This window comes from Denticeps clupeoides, chromosome 19, assembly GCF_900700375.1.
Source record: "Denticeps clupeoides chromosome 19, fDenClu1.1, whole genome shotgun sequence".
Lineage (NCBI taxonomy): Eukaryota > Metazoa > Chordata > Actinopteri > Clupeiformes > Denticipitidae > Denticeps > Denticeps clupeoides.
Window position 1 is genome coordinate 13,361,661 of NC_041725.1, and position 21,665 is coordinate 13,383,325.

Consider the following 21,665-nt stretch of genomic DNA (forward strand, 5'->3'; position numbering starts at 1 on the left):
TTACATTCTGTCTCTCACCTGTGATGAAAATAAAAGACTTCTCTCATCAATTTAAGTGGGACCGATACATTTTTGCCCCACTGTGCGCTGCTTACAGGGGCCAGAAAAAAAAAGGTATGTCCATACGGCAGTAAAATAAGCATTTTCACAAATGTAGGCCTTTATATTTCATCAGTCAATTCTGCAACCGAGTCGGCCTCATGTCAGCGTAAGGCAGCTGGGTAAGTGAAGATTCTGATACCCATGTTAAGGATGATAATAAGAGAAATAAAGACCATACAGGGTGAGCGAGCTTGCCGCCATGGTCCCTCGCAGGGTATAAAGGCCGTTGCCATGGCGGCGAGTGATTGACAGACCCTGAGTCAGAGAGCAGAGAAGGCAATGGAATTCAAAAACAGCTGCTGAAGTGTCACCACGGTTATAAAAAAAAAAAGCAGCACAGACAGGGAAGACAAAAAACCTGCAAGCCACATCACTCTGCCTGAGAAACGGAGGCATGTTTTGACATGAGCAAACGGGTGGAAAACATTTATTATAAAGGGAAAAAAAAAAAGCAAAGTTGCCCGACACTGCATGGTGCAATGACACCAAATTATTTGGTTTGAGTGCTGTTAAGTTTGTTTTCCCCCAATGACAAAAAACGGTCCCTTTAAACGAATAAAAATCCTTTCATGTGCTCACTGACAACAGCTAAGGGATCCAGCACTCTGTGGGAACAAGATGGTTATCAGTAGAAAAATGGCCCGGAGTTCCCCAGCGCCCTGCTTTAATACAACACGGCGGTGGCGCTCGGCGCTCTGCCTGCGTTTCCATCAGAGATGCGCGGCTTTATAGACCAACCACAGCCTCGTTCAATCAGCACCCCCAAACGAGGGGGAAAAAGGCCGAGGGCTACAATGAGTAAAGATGACAGTCTTATTACGACCTGCCTCTACATTCATTTCACATTATTTAGAAATGTACCACTTTCCGTGGTTGCAGAAAGCAGATCTTCAGAGGTCTAGTGGAATCCATGTCTCACCAGTTCACCATGTCTCACGTATGCTCATACGGACCAGTTCACTGGTTACCTCATGTTTGCTCTTCAGTTGAGATTTTTTATTCTGATATTGATTGCTTAGAGATCGTTGTGAAAGATGAGATCAATAGTGCTGCTTCTCTACATCAGATAATTTACTTAGAAAATTGTGATTGTTGTTCCCACGACAACTACTTGCCAATAACGAATTAGTTGGCATAAATTAGTTTCAGTTGAAAACCAAACACATGGTCGCCATCAGAAAAAAAATCTCTGAGGGAAGTAAATCTGCATGAAACCCAGTAATAAGGTTCTGGCCAGTTGTTTTTTTATAGAATGTTTTTATGCAGCACTTATAACAGCATGGAAAGAGGAAAAGAATTAATAATAATAATTTTCTGAGGAACTTTATTATTGTCGTTTCAAGGACAAGATGTTATCAACATCACTCAAAGCAATACAGGAAAGAAAATTACATTTGAGAAAAGGAATTTAAAAAAAAAAAAAAGCAAGCCATCTGCGTTAAGCAGAAGGCATGAGAGTGGTGTGGCCGCGTGGTCGGTCACGCGTACGACACGTATATCAGCACGTGGGGGTAACGTGGAGGGAGAAAACTGAAGAAAATGGGCTTATCGGGCCTGAGCAGGGACAGCCCATGATGGAGGCCTGTTCTCCCGCATAAAAACCCTGCCAACTCCGCTCACTGTCCTCACATGAGCGGCAAGGGCCGGCCAGCTTAAAACAGACGGTGGTATCAGGAGGCAGAAAAAAAAACAGCTACCCCCGATTCTCTAAAGACTCCAAAACCATTTATTCTGCCACCAACCAGCGGAGCCGAGGGGCATGAGAACATGTTAAATTATTCCAGCAGTAAAGGGGGAAAAAGAATGGGAAAAAAACAACAACAAAAAAAAAAACATCAATACGGACCCATTTATCCAATTACAAGTGCAACAGACAAAATGAAATAGCTTTAAAAAAAATGTTTAAGCTATACGGCGCTGTCCTGGTGCTGAAGTGCTGGTGAGACTGCCAGGACCCCTAATGGGCAGCAATCTTCTTGATGTTCATTATCAGCCTCTTGCTGTACTCTTTGTGGTCCACAGGTTTGGCATCCATCACAGTCACCTTGATCCGTGACTCATCCTGAAAAACAAGGGCATATTTTATTTTTATGTACCTTTTTTTAAACATAATAATAGTTCCTTACAAACAGAGCAGCAATCATAACTCACAAAAAAGGGAGTGTTTATATCCAAACAGACACAGACCCAGGAAACCAGGCATGTAGTGTGAACAGTGAAGAGGTTGTGACCCCTGCCCTAATGCTTTTTGGCTTTTCTCTCATGGTGAGAGAAAAGAAATTTAATGAATAACCACGTGCATCACTGCCAGGCAAATGTATGTTTTTGTATCATCTTGATGGGCAAACTTTATCCGGTTATCATGACATCATGATACAAGAAGCTGCTTCAACACAATGGTAGAAGAATGGTAGATTTTGCTGAGTGCGTGTTGTATGGACAATGTTCATTAAAGTAACTAGTCGTTTGGACAGTGATGGCCTAGCGGTTAAGGAAGCGGCCCCATAATCAAAAGGTTGCCGGTTCGAATCCCGATCCGCCAAGGCGCCACTGAGAAAAGTTCCAACGGGCGTATAACAAGTTCCACGGGCGTAAAACACGTGTCATAGCTGCTCACCAAGGGTGATTGTTAAATACAGAGGACACAATTTGTTGTGTCACCATGTGCTGTTCTGCAGTGTATCACAATGACAATCACTTCACTTTCACTTAGTGCCCCACAATAGGTGGTTCACAACAACGTTTCCACAGTTCCTGCGGTTCCACCATGAGTTCTAGGAACGTAAGACAGTTCCTCTGGTGTGATGTGGTCTACATTATCTGAACCACACACACACACACACAAACCTTGTCCTCACATTAAGCATAAAGGGGCGTTTTATTGCCCTGCACCACGCCGCACGAACGGCAATAAAAGACGAGCAGGCTTTTGATATAATCTGAAGACGGATCGGTGCGTAATCAAATCTCTTAATCTCTTCGGTTTGCCCTCGATGAACAATTAGATTTGCCAGAGCGGAGCGGGGGGCGGGCAACGCGCAGATGTTCCGAAAGCTCTCAGAACAAGCGAGACATGTGCCAACAGAAGCGAGGGGGCTTATTTCCACGGCCTGACCCAGAGGTGCTGACAAGATCATCTACCCGGACGTGGGACAGAGATGAGTGTTGCACCCCTGAGCAGCTCATAATAAGAAAAATACAAGGCCTTTTGATTAGATTAGATAATGGTGGCCGGGTTGTGTGCAAGAATACAATCTGCCCGAATCCTGGAGGCTAAATGAGGTATTAAAAAGTATAAACGTGCAGAACACCACCAGACCAGCATTCATAATAAGCTCCTGGGTGAAAGAGGGAGGCGAGTGAGGAGGAACTCTGGGTCACTGACTGGCAGAAATAAACGCTGGAACAGGAAACGGCCACATCATCTTGGCGTAGATAGGGACTGCAGACCGGCTGTGTGTGTGTGTGTGTGTGTGTGTGTGTGTGTGTGTGTGTTTCTTGGAGATCGCTCTGCTTGGGCAACCATTTGGGTTTGTGTTACAGGGATTTGGGTGCGTGATCCACCCGCAGTGTGAGCACAACGCTGCAAGTTCTTGTTCGCACCACAACCCGGAGCCCGGATAACATCCAAATTCTGAATAACCTTTCAACTATACCCCCGCACAGGTATACGTACATGAGGACATACCCTAATACCTGTATAACATACTATGAACTACGCAACAGAAATCTATCCCTAAACCTCAATTGACCAAAAAAGCCAATGAAGTCCTGGTAGTAAATGGGATCCGTACCTGTGACCTTGTGGTTGTCTGGTTAATAGGTGCATTTACATACTTTGAAATGGGAGTGTAGTTTAGGCTGAGCAGCGATTTGAATACAGTAATGTAGTAAAAGTTTAAACTGGTTGCTCAGTGGCACCTTGGTGGTTTGGAATTTGAGCCCCCAAACACCTGCTCGGACACCACTGGCCAACAAATGTTGCCAAATACTTTTTGCAAAAACAGTTCCATTTCCCAGAATTCACAAAAAATTTTGTGCATGAGAATCATACTGGTAAAAAAGCTAAATTACTTGCTGAACAGTAATGCCAATGTGATATCCTGATATTTTCAGAGGATATTGCTCAGCTCTAGGTATAGGTGTGTGTGTCTAGAAGAAAAGTCGCCCTCCTGTCTTAAGCCTCTGATCCAACATTGCCTTATGGCCAGTGTTCCTGCTCTACCATCTCACTCGCTCTCGCACAGCACAGCTCCCAAAAACAACTGTGACAGAGTTTGTCAAGCGATTAGTGTTGGTCATATCTCGCCAGAAAGCCAGGATTTATGGAGGCAAAGCGAGGAGAATCGCAGCGCCGTTTGCTATGCAAATCCACAACAGCACCCGCGTTCTCCATGCCAGAGCTGGGCTGGAGTGGGGAGGCTTGCACTTGAAAGCCTGAAATGGTTTTATGGTCCAACGTGGTCTCTTTTCTCCTTTTGTCGACCAGCTGACGCTCACTCCAGCTCGGGGTAGGTAACCGAAACACAAACTAGATCTCATTCTTATTTAAAATGGTACCTAATTGGAGACGAAGTCGGTGGCTTCGTTTCCAGATCTGCTGAGCCAGACCTTTGCCTTCTGTTTGCGCGAGATGATTACAGAGCCTTAAATGAAACCTGCTACGCCCCGCCTGCTGTTAAGATAACTTCATTGTGTTATAGAGGTGCGCTTATTTCCCTGAGGGTAATTTGAACCTTATTAGTCAGAGAGAACGTATAGCGCAGGCCAGTCATTAGCCGGATCGCATCGAGTAAAAATGACGACGCTGCTGCTTCAGAAGCTACGAGATTGATGCGGCAAGTGATTTAAACCCCGAGAGCCCATCCCAGCAGGCTTATACGCAGTACACTGCTGTAAATGCCGGCAGGGACTGGGTGGGATGCCTGATGGTGGAGTTGGATCCTGACGCGGAGTTTACGGTCCAGTTTCCCAGAGAACATATTTACATTTGAAGCATTTATCAGACGCCCTTATCCAGAGCGACTTACAATCAGTAGTTACAGGGACAGTCCCCCCCTGAAGCAACTTAAGGTTAAGTGTCTTGCTCAGGGACACAATGGTAGTAAGTGGGGTTTGAACCTGGGTCTCCTGGTTCATAGGCGAGTGTGTTATCCCCTAAGCTACTACCACCCCGTTTTAGTTTGGAAGGAACAGTGGATCCTTCATATTGGGAGCAGGGCTCTGGCCCCACCAAGGTTTTAGGAATTAAGCAAGCCCCTGCACTGAACCTTGGGGTCGATGTGATAGAGTTTTTTGGGTCCATTTCCTTACCGGCTAGGCCACCACTGCAGTATAATGGCAGTGCAAGGATAGAAACTAAAACTAGCCATGAAGTGCAGCCGCAGAGGCCTGCTAACAACGAATATGACAAGTTGAAGCATTTTGGCAGAGGTTTTCTCCGAAGGGAGGTTTGGGAGAACACAGTGGACCTCGTACTTCAGGCATCAGAGTTCAGTTCAGAAGAGTCACTCCACCAGTGCCGATGTGACTATACACCACCAGTGCAGTGCAGTGCCAGGACCAGGGTGGAAGGGGGAGGGGGAGGAGAAAAAAAAAAAAAAAACTTATTTTATGGATTTATCTTGAGCACAGATGTGAAGCAAGCCATTGAAGCTGGGTTTGCAAAGAGAAAAATGATGAGGCAATTTTGATATCGCTCAGACCAAATCAAAGATGCACAATGCCGCTCAGTGAAAAATACAGTTCCTTTGTTCATCCGGGAGACAGGTTGTCAGTGTTATATAGTTTTTTCCTCCATTTTTCCCTATCTTTTTTTCTTCTCGGTACTATAGCGTGTATGCAGAGGCATAAACAAGCCACTTCACCACAATTCAGGACTTACCACACCGAGCACAAAGCTCCATAAAACAATGGGGGGAGAATAAAAGGCAAGCGAAACTTCCTGGCTACAAGCAGGTATCAAAATCATCTCCAATTATCTTCTACTCACGTTGTAGGTTTCCAATTTCACTCGGTTGCGGAAGACAAAAGTGTTGAAGTTGGCCTGCTGGAAGATCTCATCAAAGGCAGCCTCGTTCTGTGCCATGAAAGCCATTTATAAAAGAAAAAATATATATATTGTTAGAGAAAAAATATTGGAAAGATTAAGGAAAGACTGTCTTAATGAAGAGATATTTTCTCTCACATGGGAGTTATTAGACCAGAGAGATGTGGGCAGGGAGGGGAATAAATGTTCTAGTGATGTTTCTGGGGACATTTGAGGAGCGTCTACATGCTTCAGTGTCCCCCCCAGTAAGGAAACCAAGTCACTGACCGGACCCTCAGGCCAGACTTTCATGTGTGTGAGAAACAGAGAGACGCACCGAGTCCTTCAGCTGCCCAATGTATGCGGTGTTCTGGCCCAGAATGGACTCTGCAGTGTCCTGGAAACATGTCACCCACTGGTTATCCCCAAAGTCAGCGATGTTGGCCTGGCAAATAGAATTACAGGTTGAGAGAGGGTGAGATAACAAAGAATTCAAATAATAAAATAATATTTTCAGGTGCAGTTTTACATGCTCTGAATGCGGAGAACCATTTTATTTACCAGAGGTAAACTGCAGAAAATTAGCATGAGCACTCCAGAATATTACTTTATGACGAATTGCTGGACAAATGAAATATCAGACACAAAAGACCATTTTAAAAACAGGGGAAGAACAAATTCTGCATTCTGGATGGAGGATGACCAGCCATTAATGAACACAGAGGTCATGACCCCAGCAGCAGAGGGCTTATTACACGTTTAAAGAACAAATTAGGTGTGGAGGACCGGAGGACCGTGCGTGTGTCTTACCTGAAAAAAAAAACAAAAAAAAAAACAAAGCTCTGGAATGTGTGCGTGTTTGTTTCAAGCTGTAGCTAAACGCTGTGCTGAAGTATGCAAGCGGACAGCTGGGTGGCGAGGACAGAGGTCGGGGACTCTGGGACACTCACAGACAGCATAAGGCGGTACTTGAAGTCGGGGAACTCCTTGTCGCATTTCTCGCAGCGGTACATGCCGTTGTGCTGGTCCAGCACCTTCTTGTTGCAGTCCTTGCTGGGGCAGGCCTGGTATAAGCAGTTCTCCTTCTTCAGGTACACGACAGTGGCGATGCAGCTGAAGTAGTCAGCCTGGGAGGGGGCAGACAGAGACGATAAACATGTAAACAGAGACCTCTCCCTTCTGAAGTCTGAAAATGCAAAAAGGGAATCTATTAAAAAAGAAAAAATTAAATGGCATGAAATGCCACAAAAATAGGTTACTTGAAAAATGTGCAACAAATTCCACAGAGAATCAACTGTAACAATTGGTGGTTAAGGCAGAGGCCTGATTTCCCTCATTAATTGCATTCAAGGTCCTTTCAGTGGAGGCAGAATTTGCATCTTGCTGAAATCTTAACAAGCCTTAAAATCTTAACAAATGCTAAACAGTACGGCAGCAACCCGGAATATGCAAAGTGTACCGTATCGGCTTTTTTTTGCATCTGATTCTGAGCTGGGTGGGAAATGGCAGGCACCTGGTGGGAATTACAGAGTTCTGGGGAAATAAATGAATGCATGGGAGGAGAGAGGAACATCAGGGGAGGGAAATGGCTTCTTTTCGACGCTCCCTCGCCGGCCCCTCACATGGGGTCCTGAGAGCCCCCTTATCAACAGTGATCAACTGACCAGTGGGGGAATTACCATTACATCATAAATAATACAGACTTGAAGCACTACAATCTAACAAAAGCATATGTGCAATGAGTTGAAAATAATTAATAATGCACATTTCGGGTAGTAGTAGCCTTGCAGGTAACACACTTGCCTATGAACCAGAAGAGAACAAAGTCACAGGTTCAAACCCAACTTACTATTATTGTGTCCCTGAGCAAGATACTTGTCCTTGAGTGTCTCCAGGTCGACTGTCCCTGTAACTACTAATTGCAAGGCTCTCTGGATAAGGGTGTCTGATAAAATACCATAAATGTAAATATCACACATTTGAGCACATTAATCATGTGCCTCCTTTGCAAATAACAAATGAATTAAAACAAAATCTCTTAATGCACCGCCCTAATTTAAAATACCAAATAAACAATACAGACTATTTCTTAGAATTAATTACCAAACCCAATGCTGTAATTGTTAAGCAAGTCATGTGATAAGCTAAAATAGCTATTAGATGGTTTTATTTTTTGTATATGCTCATGTGTCCATTTTTCATGGATTTACTAAAACAAGACTCTGCAGAGCTGGTTTAATGGGTTCAGTACATGCTGACCAGGCAGACGAGTGCAAATCGATGCACTCGCCCTCTCTCACACTTTCAAACCTGGTGATGGGATTGAGACAGAAAGAACCAGCACTTGGCTTGCATATGAAACTGTAAAGGGCACATGAAATGATATATCAACAACGCATCCCAGGAATAAAAAAAATAAGTTAAATCAAGGCCCTGTTTAAGTTTCTCACTGGAACAGAAGCTAATTAGACTTAAAAATGTTCAATGGCCTACAGCTTGACATAATTATCCCACAATCTAGTCTGGTACCCCAAGCACAGTCTGAACCTCCTAGAAAATGGCAAAAATCAACACAGAGCCCAATTATGTTATTTAAATAGGACAAATAAACTTGGAATAAAACACTGGCTCTGGAAATGACAGAAACCCCAATGCGATATCTTCAACCAGATAATTCTATTTAATTAAAACCAGTTTTTAATCATGTAAGCACCAATGCAATTAAAGTGTCACTCAAACAGGTAATGACTAATCCTAAGAAAAACTGAACATGGATGATTTTTCTTGCTTCACACCAGTCAGAAGACACTGGCAGGGGGTTTGGTTTGTTTTGGGCTCTGTGTCGTTGGATCAGACACAAAAATTGCTGCAGATTCACAAAGGGTCTGGTGTTTGCAGAAAGTGAGTGTGTGTGTGTGTGTGTGTGTGTGTGTGTGTGTGTGTGTGTGTGTGTATACACCGCCATCTGAGAGAACTAGGTCCCAGCTGCTTTAAACTACTGACTGTGATTATTTCCTCTCACGCATACTGCCTAACCAACAGGAGAAGAAGAGTGGGAGCCAGAACACAGAGGAACAAGCAAAGCGGCCATTAAAACACCTGAGCAAACAGTTCGACTCTTTACTCCTCATGTCAAGAGTGCGGCGGTGTGTCTGGTGACACCGGGAGGAGCGGAGCCCGGCGCAGTCAAGCGTGCAGACTGAAGAGCAGCAGGAGACGGGTTGCCGGGCACAGGCACCGAACCACAGCCTGCAAACCAGCCCTAAACCACGCCAGGAAATTCAGAAAGAATTTTAGAGTTTTTTTATTTTACGTGTAGACTGTGATCCTTCAAAGGGTCCTACGATATTTCACCAGCCAATCCTTTATGTACCCTGTACATTCAAGATTCTAGAGCGTTTTTTCAGTACAATAGTGTACAATGACCCCCATAATTAAGGGCTCAAAAGAAATTTATATAAAATATATGTATATAGGTGAGTAACCTCATTAATTCAGTTCATGCACTGAAAAGTATATCTATAGTCATCTCATGCTATTTATATTTCATATATACGGGCAACAAGCCTCAAATCCTGGCTGAACACACCTGGCAGACCTACAGCATCCAGCATTCTGCCTTCCCGTCACAGACACAGCTATAATCTACCTATTCATCAACCTCTCCTCCACTTTGGTTGGTTGCACGTTGAGGCTGGACTCGTTCGGTCCGAGAACGCCTTTATTGCTATCAGCTACTGGAAATCAGTTGTAGCGACAGAAAACGTTCATCTATGGAAATGGTATTTCAATACACTGTTTACTGTGTACATTTTTATATTGACAAAAAAAAAATGGCTCTTTGATCCCTTGAAATAGTCACACTTCATTGAACGACGCTTTCTTATTATATTTCCACAGCCAGTCATCACAAGCCTCACTGGCTCTGCTCACGCGGCACTATTTTACTGCCTCTCCCACAGGCTTGACTGTTTTACTTTTGCCCAGAATAATGATTTTTCAAAATTAGAAATGCATGTAATTAACTAAAGAAGCACAGTAAGGAAGAGAGATGTTAAAGCGATACCAAATATTACAATTGATTATCCAGATATTGAAAACGTTCAAGCCAGTTCCAGCTTGCACGGTGTAAAAAAGGTCTGAAATTACTTGCAAAGAACAGAGGCTTATTCCAGGACTTATCGGAGCCCAATCACTTAATAATCAGGCGCAATAAATTGGGTCCCTCTAATCGGCGGGCTCAATCTCGCAGCGATAAGCGTGACTTAGTCATGCACATACCTGGGGAAGACGAAGTTGGGAGGGCAGCACTGTTAATGATTAATGAGTTTAAAACAGATCATGTCAAAAGCAAAAGTTGTGCAGAGGCCGACTGGCAGTGCCAACCCATCAGGGCAGTCATCTAGAAACTCCGGTGAGCACAGATGGAGAGACAAGGTGACAGGCTAATAAAGTTTGCATGTTATAATACACTCAAAATAAGATACAGTCTGCCAGGTTGGTCTATCCCGACTCAAGGATTCTGCCGTCGGTGAACAGCGGGTGACCTTGAAACGCCTCACTATGCATCATTCTTCAGTGATGTGCATATATAATGTAGCTTCAAGGATTTTCATTTTTATACATTAAACAGGCCACACGCACACACACAGTAACCGGGTTGGGTAAAATGCCCTGAAAGAAATAGCATTGCAATATTTACACACCATGAATATTTAAAAAGTCACATATGCCAATATGCCCCTCATAATTCCAGCTACTTTACTGAAAAAAAAAAAAGTTAACACCCTGCCTATTCATGAATAACTCGATCTTAGCAGAACACATTAGGTAACTGCCGTTACCTTGTAGGGGAAACCAAAAAACCCTTATTCAGAGACTTTTTAATGTTCCGTTAGAACACGAAAAGGAATATAAATTAAGATATTCCACCATGGCAGCAATAAGAACATAATGGTGCAAACTAACAAGGCTAATGAGCAGAACGATTATACGCATCTGTGTGTGTGTGTGTGTGTGTGTGTGTGTGTGTGTCCGTCCCACCTTCTCTCCATGTCCCAGATGCTCATTCTTCACATCTGCTAGAGTCTTCCAGTTGGAATTACTTCCAAGCCCGCCTCCTCCCCTGACTTCTGTCACCGACTGGCCTTCCATGGCATGGCCTTCCTTATCAAACCTGCAGCCGGGCAAACATACATACACTAAGCAAGCCAAAGAAACACCAAATTATTAAAATTAGCTAAATATCGAACAATCCCAGTGTCCAATTTTTTCTTCCTCCATGTTTGTGCAAACCGAACCTGAGTAAAACATAGCCCATCATGTTCGGGCACAGATCATCTCTAATTTACACGACTTTTAAAAGGAGACGTGCTGCTGAGGAGGCGCTGGAGTATGGAAGCAACACACGCAGAACCCTGTTATGTGCGTTGCTCACTACGAGCAAAAGGTCACCTCCTCAAGATTGGAAGGGTTATAACGGTGAAAGTTTTCTGCTGTTCTCTAGAACCCACCCCGAGAGGAAAGGAGGGAAGAGACGACACACACACACACACACACACACACACACACACACAGAAAAGATCAATAGCACTCACTAGTCGATAGGGTGCTGAGTGGCGAACGGGGCGGGGCTTGAACCAACACAGACACGGGTGGTTTGTTCTGGGAGCCATGACTAATTGAAAACATCCCCCATTAACAGACAGCGGGGCGGCCTGGGTTGCCTGGTTGCTGCCGATTTCACCCTTCCGCTGAAAAATGTGTTTAATTCTCTCGTGTGGCACCTATTCCCTCATCCCTTGCCACCTCGCTTTTTTGTTGCACGCTTCTGTGTTTTTCTGCACAATTCCAGCACTATAAATAGAACAGGTAATGCACTGAAAAATGAACCAACCGACTATTTTGTGATTAGAAAAGAAAAACTTTAATGCTCCCCCAGGCTCATCTCACCGCATTAAAAAAAAAAAAAGAAAAAGCCTGAAATATTAGAAATGGAAGGTTCGAGAGTTTATGTAAGCCTTTCAGATAACACTCATTCACTCACTAATAGAGGAAAAGAGTTTCTTACGTGGCGAGAAAGAAGGTTTTTGGAGATTAACTTCCACACTAGAAGCTAAAAAGTGAACTTGTGCCCCTCCCTGAAGAGCAGAGAAAAGGCTTGACAGCCCCGTAATACAGCTGAGCACGGTTATGAGAGGTAGACGCAGGGGAGCCAAATAGGAAAACGGCAGAAAACCTTGAAGACAGAGGACTAACGAGACAGAAACTAAAAAGAAAATGACAACAGGCTGGTCTGCCGTGTGCGACATCAGGAAGGAGACACGCCCCTTTTGGACTGACAGAGGCACTGACAGGACAGAGTGTTGGATAACGGCCTGGAAATATCAGGATGGGGTAAAGGAGGCAACTCTAGGACGGCCCTGGTGGATCTAATCCCAGTCCCGGCCAGAGTCTGGAGGAAGGTGGTAGAGTCTAACCTGTGGGGTTATGGGATGAGGCCATATAAATTGCCCTGAATGTCAGACAAAAATCACACTAATTAATGAAACTTCTCAGACAAAAAGCAGAAATGTCATAAAAGTGACTGAGAAACACAAAAAAACAGCCCCATAGTGGAGCGAGGACGAACTGACAGCCTCGGTCTGTCTGCGATCAGCAAAGCGAGCGAGATTCAGGACAATCCCATAATGCCACCTAATGGTCATATGAGAACACACACACACAGCCCCACCCACAGGACACGTGGGTCTGTGTGGGTCTCCTTGCTGTGGGTCTGTGTGGGTCTCCTTTCTCACATACAAGAAAAGCCAAAACGGGAAATATATTCTAAAGCCTGGTCTAGAATTAAAACTGTACAAATACAGCAGCAGAAAAAGCAATGTTTCATTTAGCCCCAGATGATGATGATGCTTCCCCAGCCTGAAAACTAAATAAATGAGTTAATGACGGGGAAATAAGACTCGTATGGCAGCAGCCATAAATGATTGAGCAAATAGAGCAAAATGTAATTAAACTTGCAAAATTAATCATTATGCAACTGAATTATGCAACAGGAATCAGACATATTACTGCAGCGACAACGACGCCACTTGCACATGCAAACTTGCTTTATAGGTTGTCAAAAGTACAAAGAGGTTGTAAACAAATTGAACAAAAAAAAACAAAAAAAAGGGGGTATGTAAATTAAAAGGACATTTTTTCTAGTAATTTCCCCCAGAAAACGCGCACTGCGACGTTTGGGAAGATGTGCTATAGAAAGTGCCAGAGTGTTGGTTAATTGACTGGATCTCGCGGACTTTGCCAAGGACCACTGGCCCTTAAGGGTGCGGGGTTACCCCGACACGCGCAGGAAAACCCACCGAACGTTTAATAGCTCGTTATCCCTGGCTCTTCGTGTGAGGAGAACGCCGCGCCGCCACCGCCGCCCTCCATGCGCTCCCACGGCAGCCTGCGCTCGCTCCACTGGTGCCGGGGAGTTTCAGGAATCAGTCATTAAAATCCAAAGAGACGGCTGTGTACATACGATTATGGTGTGTGTGTTTTCAGCCATTTAAAGCTCGAGCAGGAAAACAAGAAGTCTGTGAGGCGGGAAGGGGGAGAAAAACGACATTCCAGCCTCCCCTGCCGAGTGGCGTCACAATCCGCTGCCCTCGATATGCAGATCAAGACTTCAGATCCCGTATCTCCGTAATTACCCACAACTATACCGCCCTCCACCAGCTCAATCACGTCAAAATACGTAACGTGTGCCAAAAAGTGTTGAGAGCACGTCGTAGGATCCAAATATCAATGACAAGTCCTTTAATAAAGACATTCCACAATCCAATAATTTAACCTTCCTGACATCGTACGATGAAGCTCGCATAGAGCAATAATTTTAATTGTAAGGTTGGGGGGGATTATTATGACCAAATGTTATGTTCTATGTTACTGAAAAACCTTTTAAACATCTTAAAATCAGTTTCGTAAGATATATTGAACAGGACAACTGACCAAGGGCTAGTGGTGTTACTCTGGCCAGCTGTGTGGATGCATTTACAGAATTTATTAGATGCCCTTACAATCAGTAGATACAGGGACAGTCCCCCCTACAGAAACTTAAGGTTAAGTGTCTTGCTCAGGGACACAATTGTAGTAAGTGGGATTTGAACCTGGGTCTTCCGGTTCATAGGAGGCCACTACCACCCACTAGACACCTAGACACTCAGGCTTAAGTGGTAGTAAGTGGGGTTTGAACCTGTGTCTTCTGGTTAATAGGCGAGGGTCTTACCCGCTAGGCCCCGGTGCACGTTCTCCATCAGCGTGCCAGTGAATGGGTGATTGAGAGGGTTAAGCGGCTCCCACCCGCTAAACACCACGGCTACGGACTGAAAGCGCACCAAACAGCAAGCCCTCTGTGAGAGACGCGAAGGCGGCGTGATTATTTTTAGGAATTGTAAACAGCCGCGTGCGAGGCACGATTTGGGAAATGAACAACTGAATTGGCAGGAGAAAGCGCAGAAAAGATGAAAGCATGAGTCATAAGTGGATTTTTTTTTCTTTCTTTCTTTCATTCTCCAATTCCTCTGCCAGGGCAGCCAACATATAATAGTGTCTTCAAGGACTGAGTGGGACCCTGTTCTCCCACGATAGTGGCTGCCATTTTACGTTACGGCACACAGTGCTTACTCAAGCTTGCGCTGAAAGAACACCTTCAGCCAGCCTCCCATCCAAGGAATTTATTTTATTCTAGTTTTTTTTTTTTTCCTTTTTAAATATTCACAGAAAAACCAACCCAATCGCTAAAGAGGAATTTATTTCTTGCTGCGCAGCATGTGCTTACAAAAAAAAGAATAAATAAATAATCTTTCCTGCAGAGGATTCGCTTCCATTTGCATTTATGCATAAGCTGCCACTGAGGGCCACCACCCTGTTTTGCTAATGAAGACATCTTTTGCATTAAAGCCTGAGCATGTAATGGAGTGGCGGCGTTTTAGACGTCCCGTCTTATTTTTAGAGGGGGTTAAAAAAAAAAAAAAAAAACTCCAGGCAGTATGGAACGCAGCGAACGCGGTACAGTTACAGAATACGGCAGACATTGTTTGCATTGGCATTTCAGCGTCTTAATCCGAGGTTGACCAAAAATGCTGTAATTTACACGACTCCATGGCTGCGAAGGTGCTGGAATATGGAGGCAACGCACGCAGCACCACGTGACCAGGTTCACTACGTAAAACCAGCAAAAATGCTACAGACCCGCGCTAGTTTTAAACGCTGTCGGTGTAAAAATAGTCATATGGGAACTATGTACTTCGTTATACACTCATTTACATTTAAGGCATTTGGCAGACGCCCTTATCCAGAGCGACTTACAATCAGTAGTTACAGGGACAGTCCCCCTGGAGCAACTTAGGGTTAAGTGTCTTGCTCAGGGACACAATGGTAGTAAGTGGGATTCGAACCCGGGTCTTCTGGTTCATAGGCGAGTGTGTTACCCACTAGGCTACTACCACCCCACAGTTGCTTTCCAAGTTACCATCGATGAAGTGACCAGTTCTGGTTCATTAGGACACCCAACTATGAATACAACCTTTTTACTCACTCTGTTGTAGATTCTGTACAGAAGTCAGACAATAAGAAGGTTACAAGTTAATCTAAATATTCTTTAAAGAGGAAGGTCTTGAGCTGCCGTTTGAAAATACTCAGTGACTGAGCTGTTCTGACCTCGAGGGGAAGTTCTTTCCACCACCGAGGGGCCAAGACAGAGAAGAGTCTAGATGAGTGTCTTCCTTTTACCTTCAGAGATGGAGGGACGAGACGAGCAGTACTGGAGGCTCGGAGTATACGAGGTGCAGTGCGAGGTGTAATAAGGGCTGTGAGGTAGGATGGTGCTACTCCATGTTTGGCGTTGTAGGTCAGCATCAGTATTTTGAACCTGATGCGTGCAGCTACTGGGAGCCAGTGGAGGGAACGTAGCAGAGGGGTGGTGTCTAGAGGTAGACCAGCTAGAAGGGAGTTGCAGTAGTCCAGTCGTGAGATTAATAAGGACTGAACCAGTATCTGGGTGGCCGGGGTTGACAGATAAGGGCGGATTCGTCTAGATATTGTAGAGAAGGAATCTACATGAGCGGGACAACCCTCACTTGTCAATCAGATTTCAATGACTTTTCACTAACTTTATATGTTTATTTTGTATTCCAAAACTTTTCAAGGTCTGAAAAATTCTATATCTATAGAAATTCTATATCTAAAAATCTATATCTTCAATACAAGATGGACGTTATCAGTATCAGTATCATGAGTCATTGTGTTATGCTAGTTCATATGAAGTATTGAAGTGCTGATAACACACAAACTACAGATCCCACAATGCAGGGTCGAGGGCCGAACACGATCTTTACACTGCAGCTCAATCTGTACAGGAACGGTTTCCACGTCGAAGGCAAATGGGTCACGAACCAGCTCAAAATCATGCTTTAAAGTCCCCAAAGTGTTTCTCAGTTTGTCAGTAAAGTGCAGCCTGCATTACGGGATCTGTAGTTTGTGAGCGCTTCATATCGCCAGGCCATAATAGTACATCTTTCTAAAATGATCTTGCGGGATGTGGCCAGTAAGCCTAGCATGCACTTTTACAAACTATAAACTGCTGCTGACCACGCACCTTCTCCAGGGGAGCACAGATCTGTGGAATGTGCCGGAAAAATGAACAGAGGCCCGATTCTGCAACTGCTGCATGTCTGGATACCGCAGGAGAACTTTAATGCCCGGACAGGTCAGAGGTGCTCAGGGGACAGGTGGGGACTGATCAGTGGACATCTCCCGACAGGAGAAAATTACTCACCAGCCCCTCAGCTTGAAGGCCTCAGGAATGTCGGGGTTGATCATGACCGTGCTGCTGAACAGTGTGGAGAGGGAGCGGCCACCAAAGTCTGACAGTCGTGCACCTTTGATTGCGAGGATTGGCTGTCCCGCTCCGTCAAAAGTCTCAGCCTGCACACGAGAGAGGGGAAACCGAACTATTAGGAAAAAGAGCACAATTTCCCCACAATTTCACTCCATCTCAGAACCGGTCAGTAGATCAGAGGCTCCATTTCTAATCACTGTTTATGGTCTCCAGCAAATCCCTCAAGATAAGGGAACGTCTGCCAAACAAGCTCGAAAGGAACAGCTCTGCTGCGTGGTTGGAGCGGTTGGGCTGGTGGCATCCTGAGCGCTGTCCCCATGTGGCTTGGACAGAATAGATGATGTGTGGGGGCCAGAGTGACTGCATTTATACAGTCACACGCAAAACCAAAAACTGCCATCTTCACATTCACCAAGATTCACAAACACGCGGAAGCGTATAACAATCCTACTGATGTGCCATGCAATTCTCATCTTACGTATATTGTATTTAATAGTCAACAGGACAAACTTCACACACAGTATGAAATCTTGGTCACACCTCAGCTCCCCACATGGTGACTGTGATAATTTTTCCCGAACTGTCCATTAGGTGGATGTTCCTCTTGGACACCTCGCGGCTGTTCTTGGTGGTGATGCGCGTCACGTCCTCCACGGACTTACAGATGCCAATCACATCTGGAAGACAGCAAGGAGCAGGAAGAGTCACACAGACACAAATACCCCGGCTACCGCAGAATCCTATTTTTGCCCTATTATAAAACTAAACTAAGCTCAGTGACAGAGAACAGATTTCCCAATAATACTTTAGCAGGAGTTTTGATCCCACCATACCATGGAGGTAAATAAAAGAACATGAAGCCCATTAACAGCACAAATTAATTTAAAATGTCGATATGACAATCACATTTTTGAAAAATATTATTTAAATGTAGTAGCCACATAGTCCGAGCACGAATCCAAAGCAGACGTACGGTGACCACAGCTCGGCCTGCATCAATCCCGCTCTCCGTATCTTAATCCTCTTATCCTGCCTTTGTTGGGACTCATTAAGCCATGATTAAGAACACTCCACAAATCACCAGTGGCACCTCGCTGATCCCAATGAGAAATGGTTTCAACAGCATTACATGCTTCAGCCGCCATTATCATAATTACCACCATGCTTATTAACTCTTAATTTTTTTTTTTTCCTCCTCTGAACTATACACAGACCACGAAAAAAAAAAGGGCTGGAGGGAGGGGGCAATGTCAAGCTGTGTCACAGGCCATTACCGTCACCGGCGTTTTGAATATTACTTTTACGGCGGCTGTTACAATCACCACAACCGCATCCCATCTGTGCATCCGGGAGGAACGGTAATCGACGATGGCAAGTTGTTCGTTGGCTCACGGGGTGCAGCACGTGGCACGGGTCGACCCCTTCACTCACCCAATATGGAGTCCTTCTCACGGGACTCGAGCTCGGCGATTGGGACAAAGTCGCACTGCAGCATGGGTACGTCCTGGCAGTCATCACAGGGGATGATGGTGGACTCCCCATTAAGGGTCATCTCGTAGTCGTTCTTCAGGGAAGAAAACTGCTTGTTGGCGATCTTGAGCGATCCTTTGGATATGTAGAATACCTAAAGGGAGCGAAGAAGGCACAGTTCTTCATAGCATGGATGCTCTAATCTAGAATGACTTCCAGTCAATAATTATGGGGTAACACAAGTGTGTGTACCCCGCTGATGATCATTTTGAATCTTATACACCCATTACGTATTTGCTGAGTTCATTGCGATGAAAAAAAACTTATCGCAGCAAAAGCTCACTTCCCCATCAAAGGAAAGATGAGTCTCGGGGGAAGTAAGAGAGTCTTACCTTGCCCTGCTCAATCAGGGAATAGAATTTATCCACCTCCTGGTTAAACCCCGTCACTCTGATCTCTCCCTGAAAGAACACGGGCCGTTAACTTGGCAACAGAAGCTGAGAACCAACCGTATGACAAGGCAGAGAACATGAGCAGCCTCCACAATTCCCTCACACTTTCATCCACAATCTCCATGGAGAACAGCTTGCCGTCACCGCGCGAGTTGCTCCAAGTGCGGATGCCGCTCTTGTTGGTGACACGGGCTCGAATTGTCCACCTGAAGAACAAAAAATGTTGCATTTTCAAACCACACTAATTAAAGCAGATCAAACTGATGTCAAGCATTTGATCCCATCATGTAATTCCTGAATATTAAACAGGCATCCTGATGGGCACCTGTAGTGGGTTTTACTTACTTGGACTGATACGGGTTGAGGCTGGCGATAGGCACAATTTTGGAAGACCCCCCTGGTGTGCCAGGAGCGACCAGAGGCTTCTTACCAAATTCCTTGTTTGGGCCCCTGTTGTAGGCTATAAAGATAACAACAAACCATTATTATACACCATGACAGATTATACTATAAAAAAATGAATATGCTCCCAAATAAAAACAAGAGACTTTGGTTGGTAATACTGCCACCTGCTGGAAAGCAAAAAAATCATGCACACGGTGACACAGATTAAATACTCAGGTCCAAAACATTACAGAATACCCAATAAAATCAGACTTTAATTTTGATCATATTTATCTGTAATGCGTAATTCATAGTGCTTTACCATCGCTTGCGTTTTGGGGCTGCAGTGGTCGGACAGTGGGAGCAGGCATTGAGGACTGTGCAGGAGCCTTCGTTTGACCTAAACATAAACACACAGCAGCAGGTAAAACTAGGGCGACCAGATGCAAACAGAGCCAATGTGGGGTGAAATATGTGTGGGAAAGAATTTAAGTGGGTAAGACACTCACCGATGAACCAGAAGACAACAAAGTCAAAGATCAAACCCCACTTACTACCACTGTGGTGCTGAACAGAACACAACAACATTTATTTCTTATATAGCTCAAAATTTTACATTTACAGCATTTATCAGACGCCCTTATCCAGAGCGACTTACAATCAGTAGTAACAGGGACATTTCCCCCCTGGAGCAACTTAGGGTTAAGTGTCTTGCTCAGGGACACAATGGTAGTAAGTGGGATTTGAACCTGGGTCTTCTGGTTCATAGGCGAGTGTCTTACCCACTAGGCTACTACCACCACATACAGTATGTCTCAATGGGCTTTGACAGGCCCTACAGTTGACACCCTCCACACTTGACCCTTCTGTACACAAAAAAAAAAAAAACAACTCTAGGAGAGAGAAAAAAGAAAGGAAGAAAACTTGGGAAGGGGTGATACAGACTAACTTCCAGGGTAGAGTGAGCCTGCACTTAAACCTGGGTGTCTCCAGGGGGACTGAATAAATGCAGTCAATGTATATCTAGAAAAGCACACAAGGCCCACTTAACCAAACCCACGAGCCTGGAATCACCTTCAACATAGGGCGTCGGTTCTCCAATTTTCCCGCCAATCTCCTCCGCAGTTTTCAACACCTCCATGTCCAGGACCACCACAACGCGCCTAGGCACAGTGAGGACACGCTGAGCCTGGGTGATGCAAACGTACACGTTTTATATATTCTTATTCTGACAGCACAACGGGGGCAATACCGTCCATCTTTGAGAACATTGGTCACACTCTTCTTCAGCATGCAGACGCAGTTGGGAGACAGCTGGTTGGAGTCCACCATGGGGTTCAGTTGTGTGGCAAGCATGAAGGCTGCAGTAGAGAGCATGACAGAAATCGAGTGAGCAAGATGGTATGGCGCGCCACTTAACAAGCATCAACGGGAAATGACAAGCTGTCTTCGGTTCAGCCTTACGGATCAAGGAAACCCTGGACACTCACAGGACATGGTGTGAAGTCCATCACTCATCATGAGACGAAAGCGGGCGGTTCCATTCCCCCCATCTATTTTTCGGATGTTCTGAACGAAACAGAATGAGAATATGAAGATAAACAAAACCCAGAAACCTGCCCAACGGCAGCAAAGGATTTGAAATATATACAATTATGACAAAAAAGTACTTACAACCAACTGTAGAACTGGATTCGTGACTTCATTCCCTTTGTTTAGAGCCTTAGAGACAGAGAGAGATCACATTAGACCACATCATCCATGTCAACGTCTCATCACGAACTCTGATCCGCCCAAGAACAAACGTATCCGCCGTGTGCACACGGAGCCACACGGTAAGCGTTAAAAGCGACCCGCTTCAGCCAGCGGCTTCGGGGCCAAAGAGACCGCCGCGGCTTTTATTAGCAACGCCGGTGGAAATGCGATTAGCTGAGCTAGCATGCTGCCAAGTCTCATCACGCCTACCGCGGCACCTGAAGCGGCTCCAGGTTCATTTTTAAATACGTAACACGAGAAATGTCATCCGGTGACGGCCGTGCGCTACCTCAATCGCTCCGTCTGACAGCGTGGCAGACATGTTGCGCAGACGACGTATGTAACCGAGCACGGGTCAGTTCTGCGTCTCGGTCTTTCTCTATCTGGCGCGCCAACTTGCTCCAAACGCGCCAACGCGCCGAACTTCCGTGACGTCATCACGTCCGCCCTTTCACTTCCGGCCACGGAGGCGGCAACCGCGGAGTGTCAGCGCGTTTTTTGGAACGCTACAGCCGAGAAACTACATAGGGCACTACGGGGATTTTTAGGACGCAGCATGCCGCGCAGACACGGAGTCACAAAAGCATTT

At 45.0% G+C, this 21,665-nt stretch overlaps 1 protein-coding gene across 2 annotated transcripts; it reads right to left on the bottom strand.

Moving 5' to 3' along the window:
* Positions 1-1,409: 1,409 nt before the first annotated feature.
* rpa1 (replication protein A1) lies at positions 1,410-21,524 on the bottom strand. Of its 2 annotated transcripts, XM_028963061.1 has the most exons (18): positions 21,366-21,524; positions 20,996-21,043; positions 20,812-20,890; positions 20,574-20,682; positions 20,396-20,484; positions 19,644-19,721; positions 19,283-19,397; positions 19,041-19,143; positions 18,878-18,946; positions 18,447-18,639; positions 17,556-17,692; positions 16,953-17,101; positions 11,174-11,306; positions 7,081-7,257; positions 6,468-6,575; positions 6,095-6,181; positions 5,581-5,632; positions 2,059-2,164 (listed from the first exon to the last, which is right to left on the bottom strand). In XM_028963061.1, exons 1-17 carry the CDS (start codon positions 21,396-21,398, stop codon positions 5,582-5,584), a joined length of 1,758 nt encoding a protein of 585 aa, XP_028818894.1. In that variant the 5' UTR covers positions 21,399-21,524; the 3' UTR covers positions 2,059-2,164; position 5,581. The 2 variants fall into 2 exon arrangements, with proteins under 2 accessions (XP_028818893.1, XP_028818894.1); XM_028963060.1 differs by lacking the exon at positions 5,581-5,632 and having other exon boundaries at positions 1,410-2,164.
* Positions 21,525-21,665: the final 141 nt, after the last annotated feature.

Coding starts and splice junctions, on each gene's coding strand:
- rpa1 (XM_028963060.1), bottom strand. CDS start 21,398: ATGTCTGCCACGCTGTCAGACGGAGCGATTGAG. Junction 19,722..20,395: donor ACCGACGCCCTATGTTGAAG/GTGATTCCAGGC, acceptor GTTTATGTTTAG/GTCAAACGAAGGCTCCTGCA. Junction 6,182..6,467: donor TTGGGCAGCTGAAGGACTCG/GTGCGTCTCTCT, acceptor TTCATGGCACAG/AACGAGGCTGCCTTTGATGA.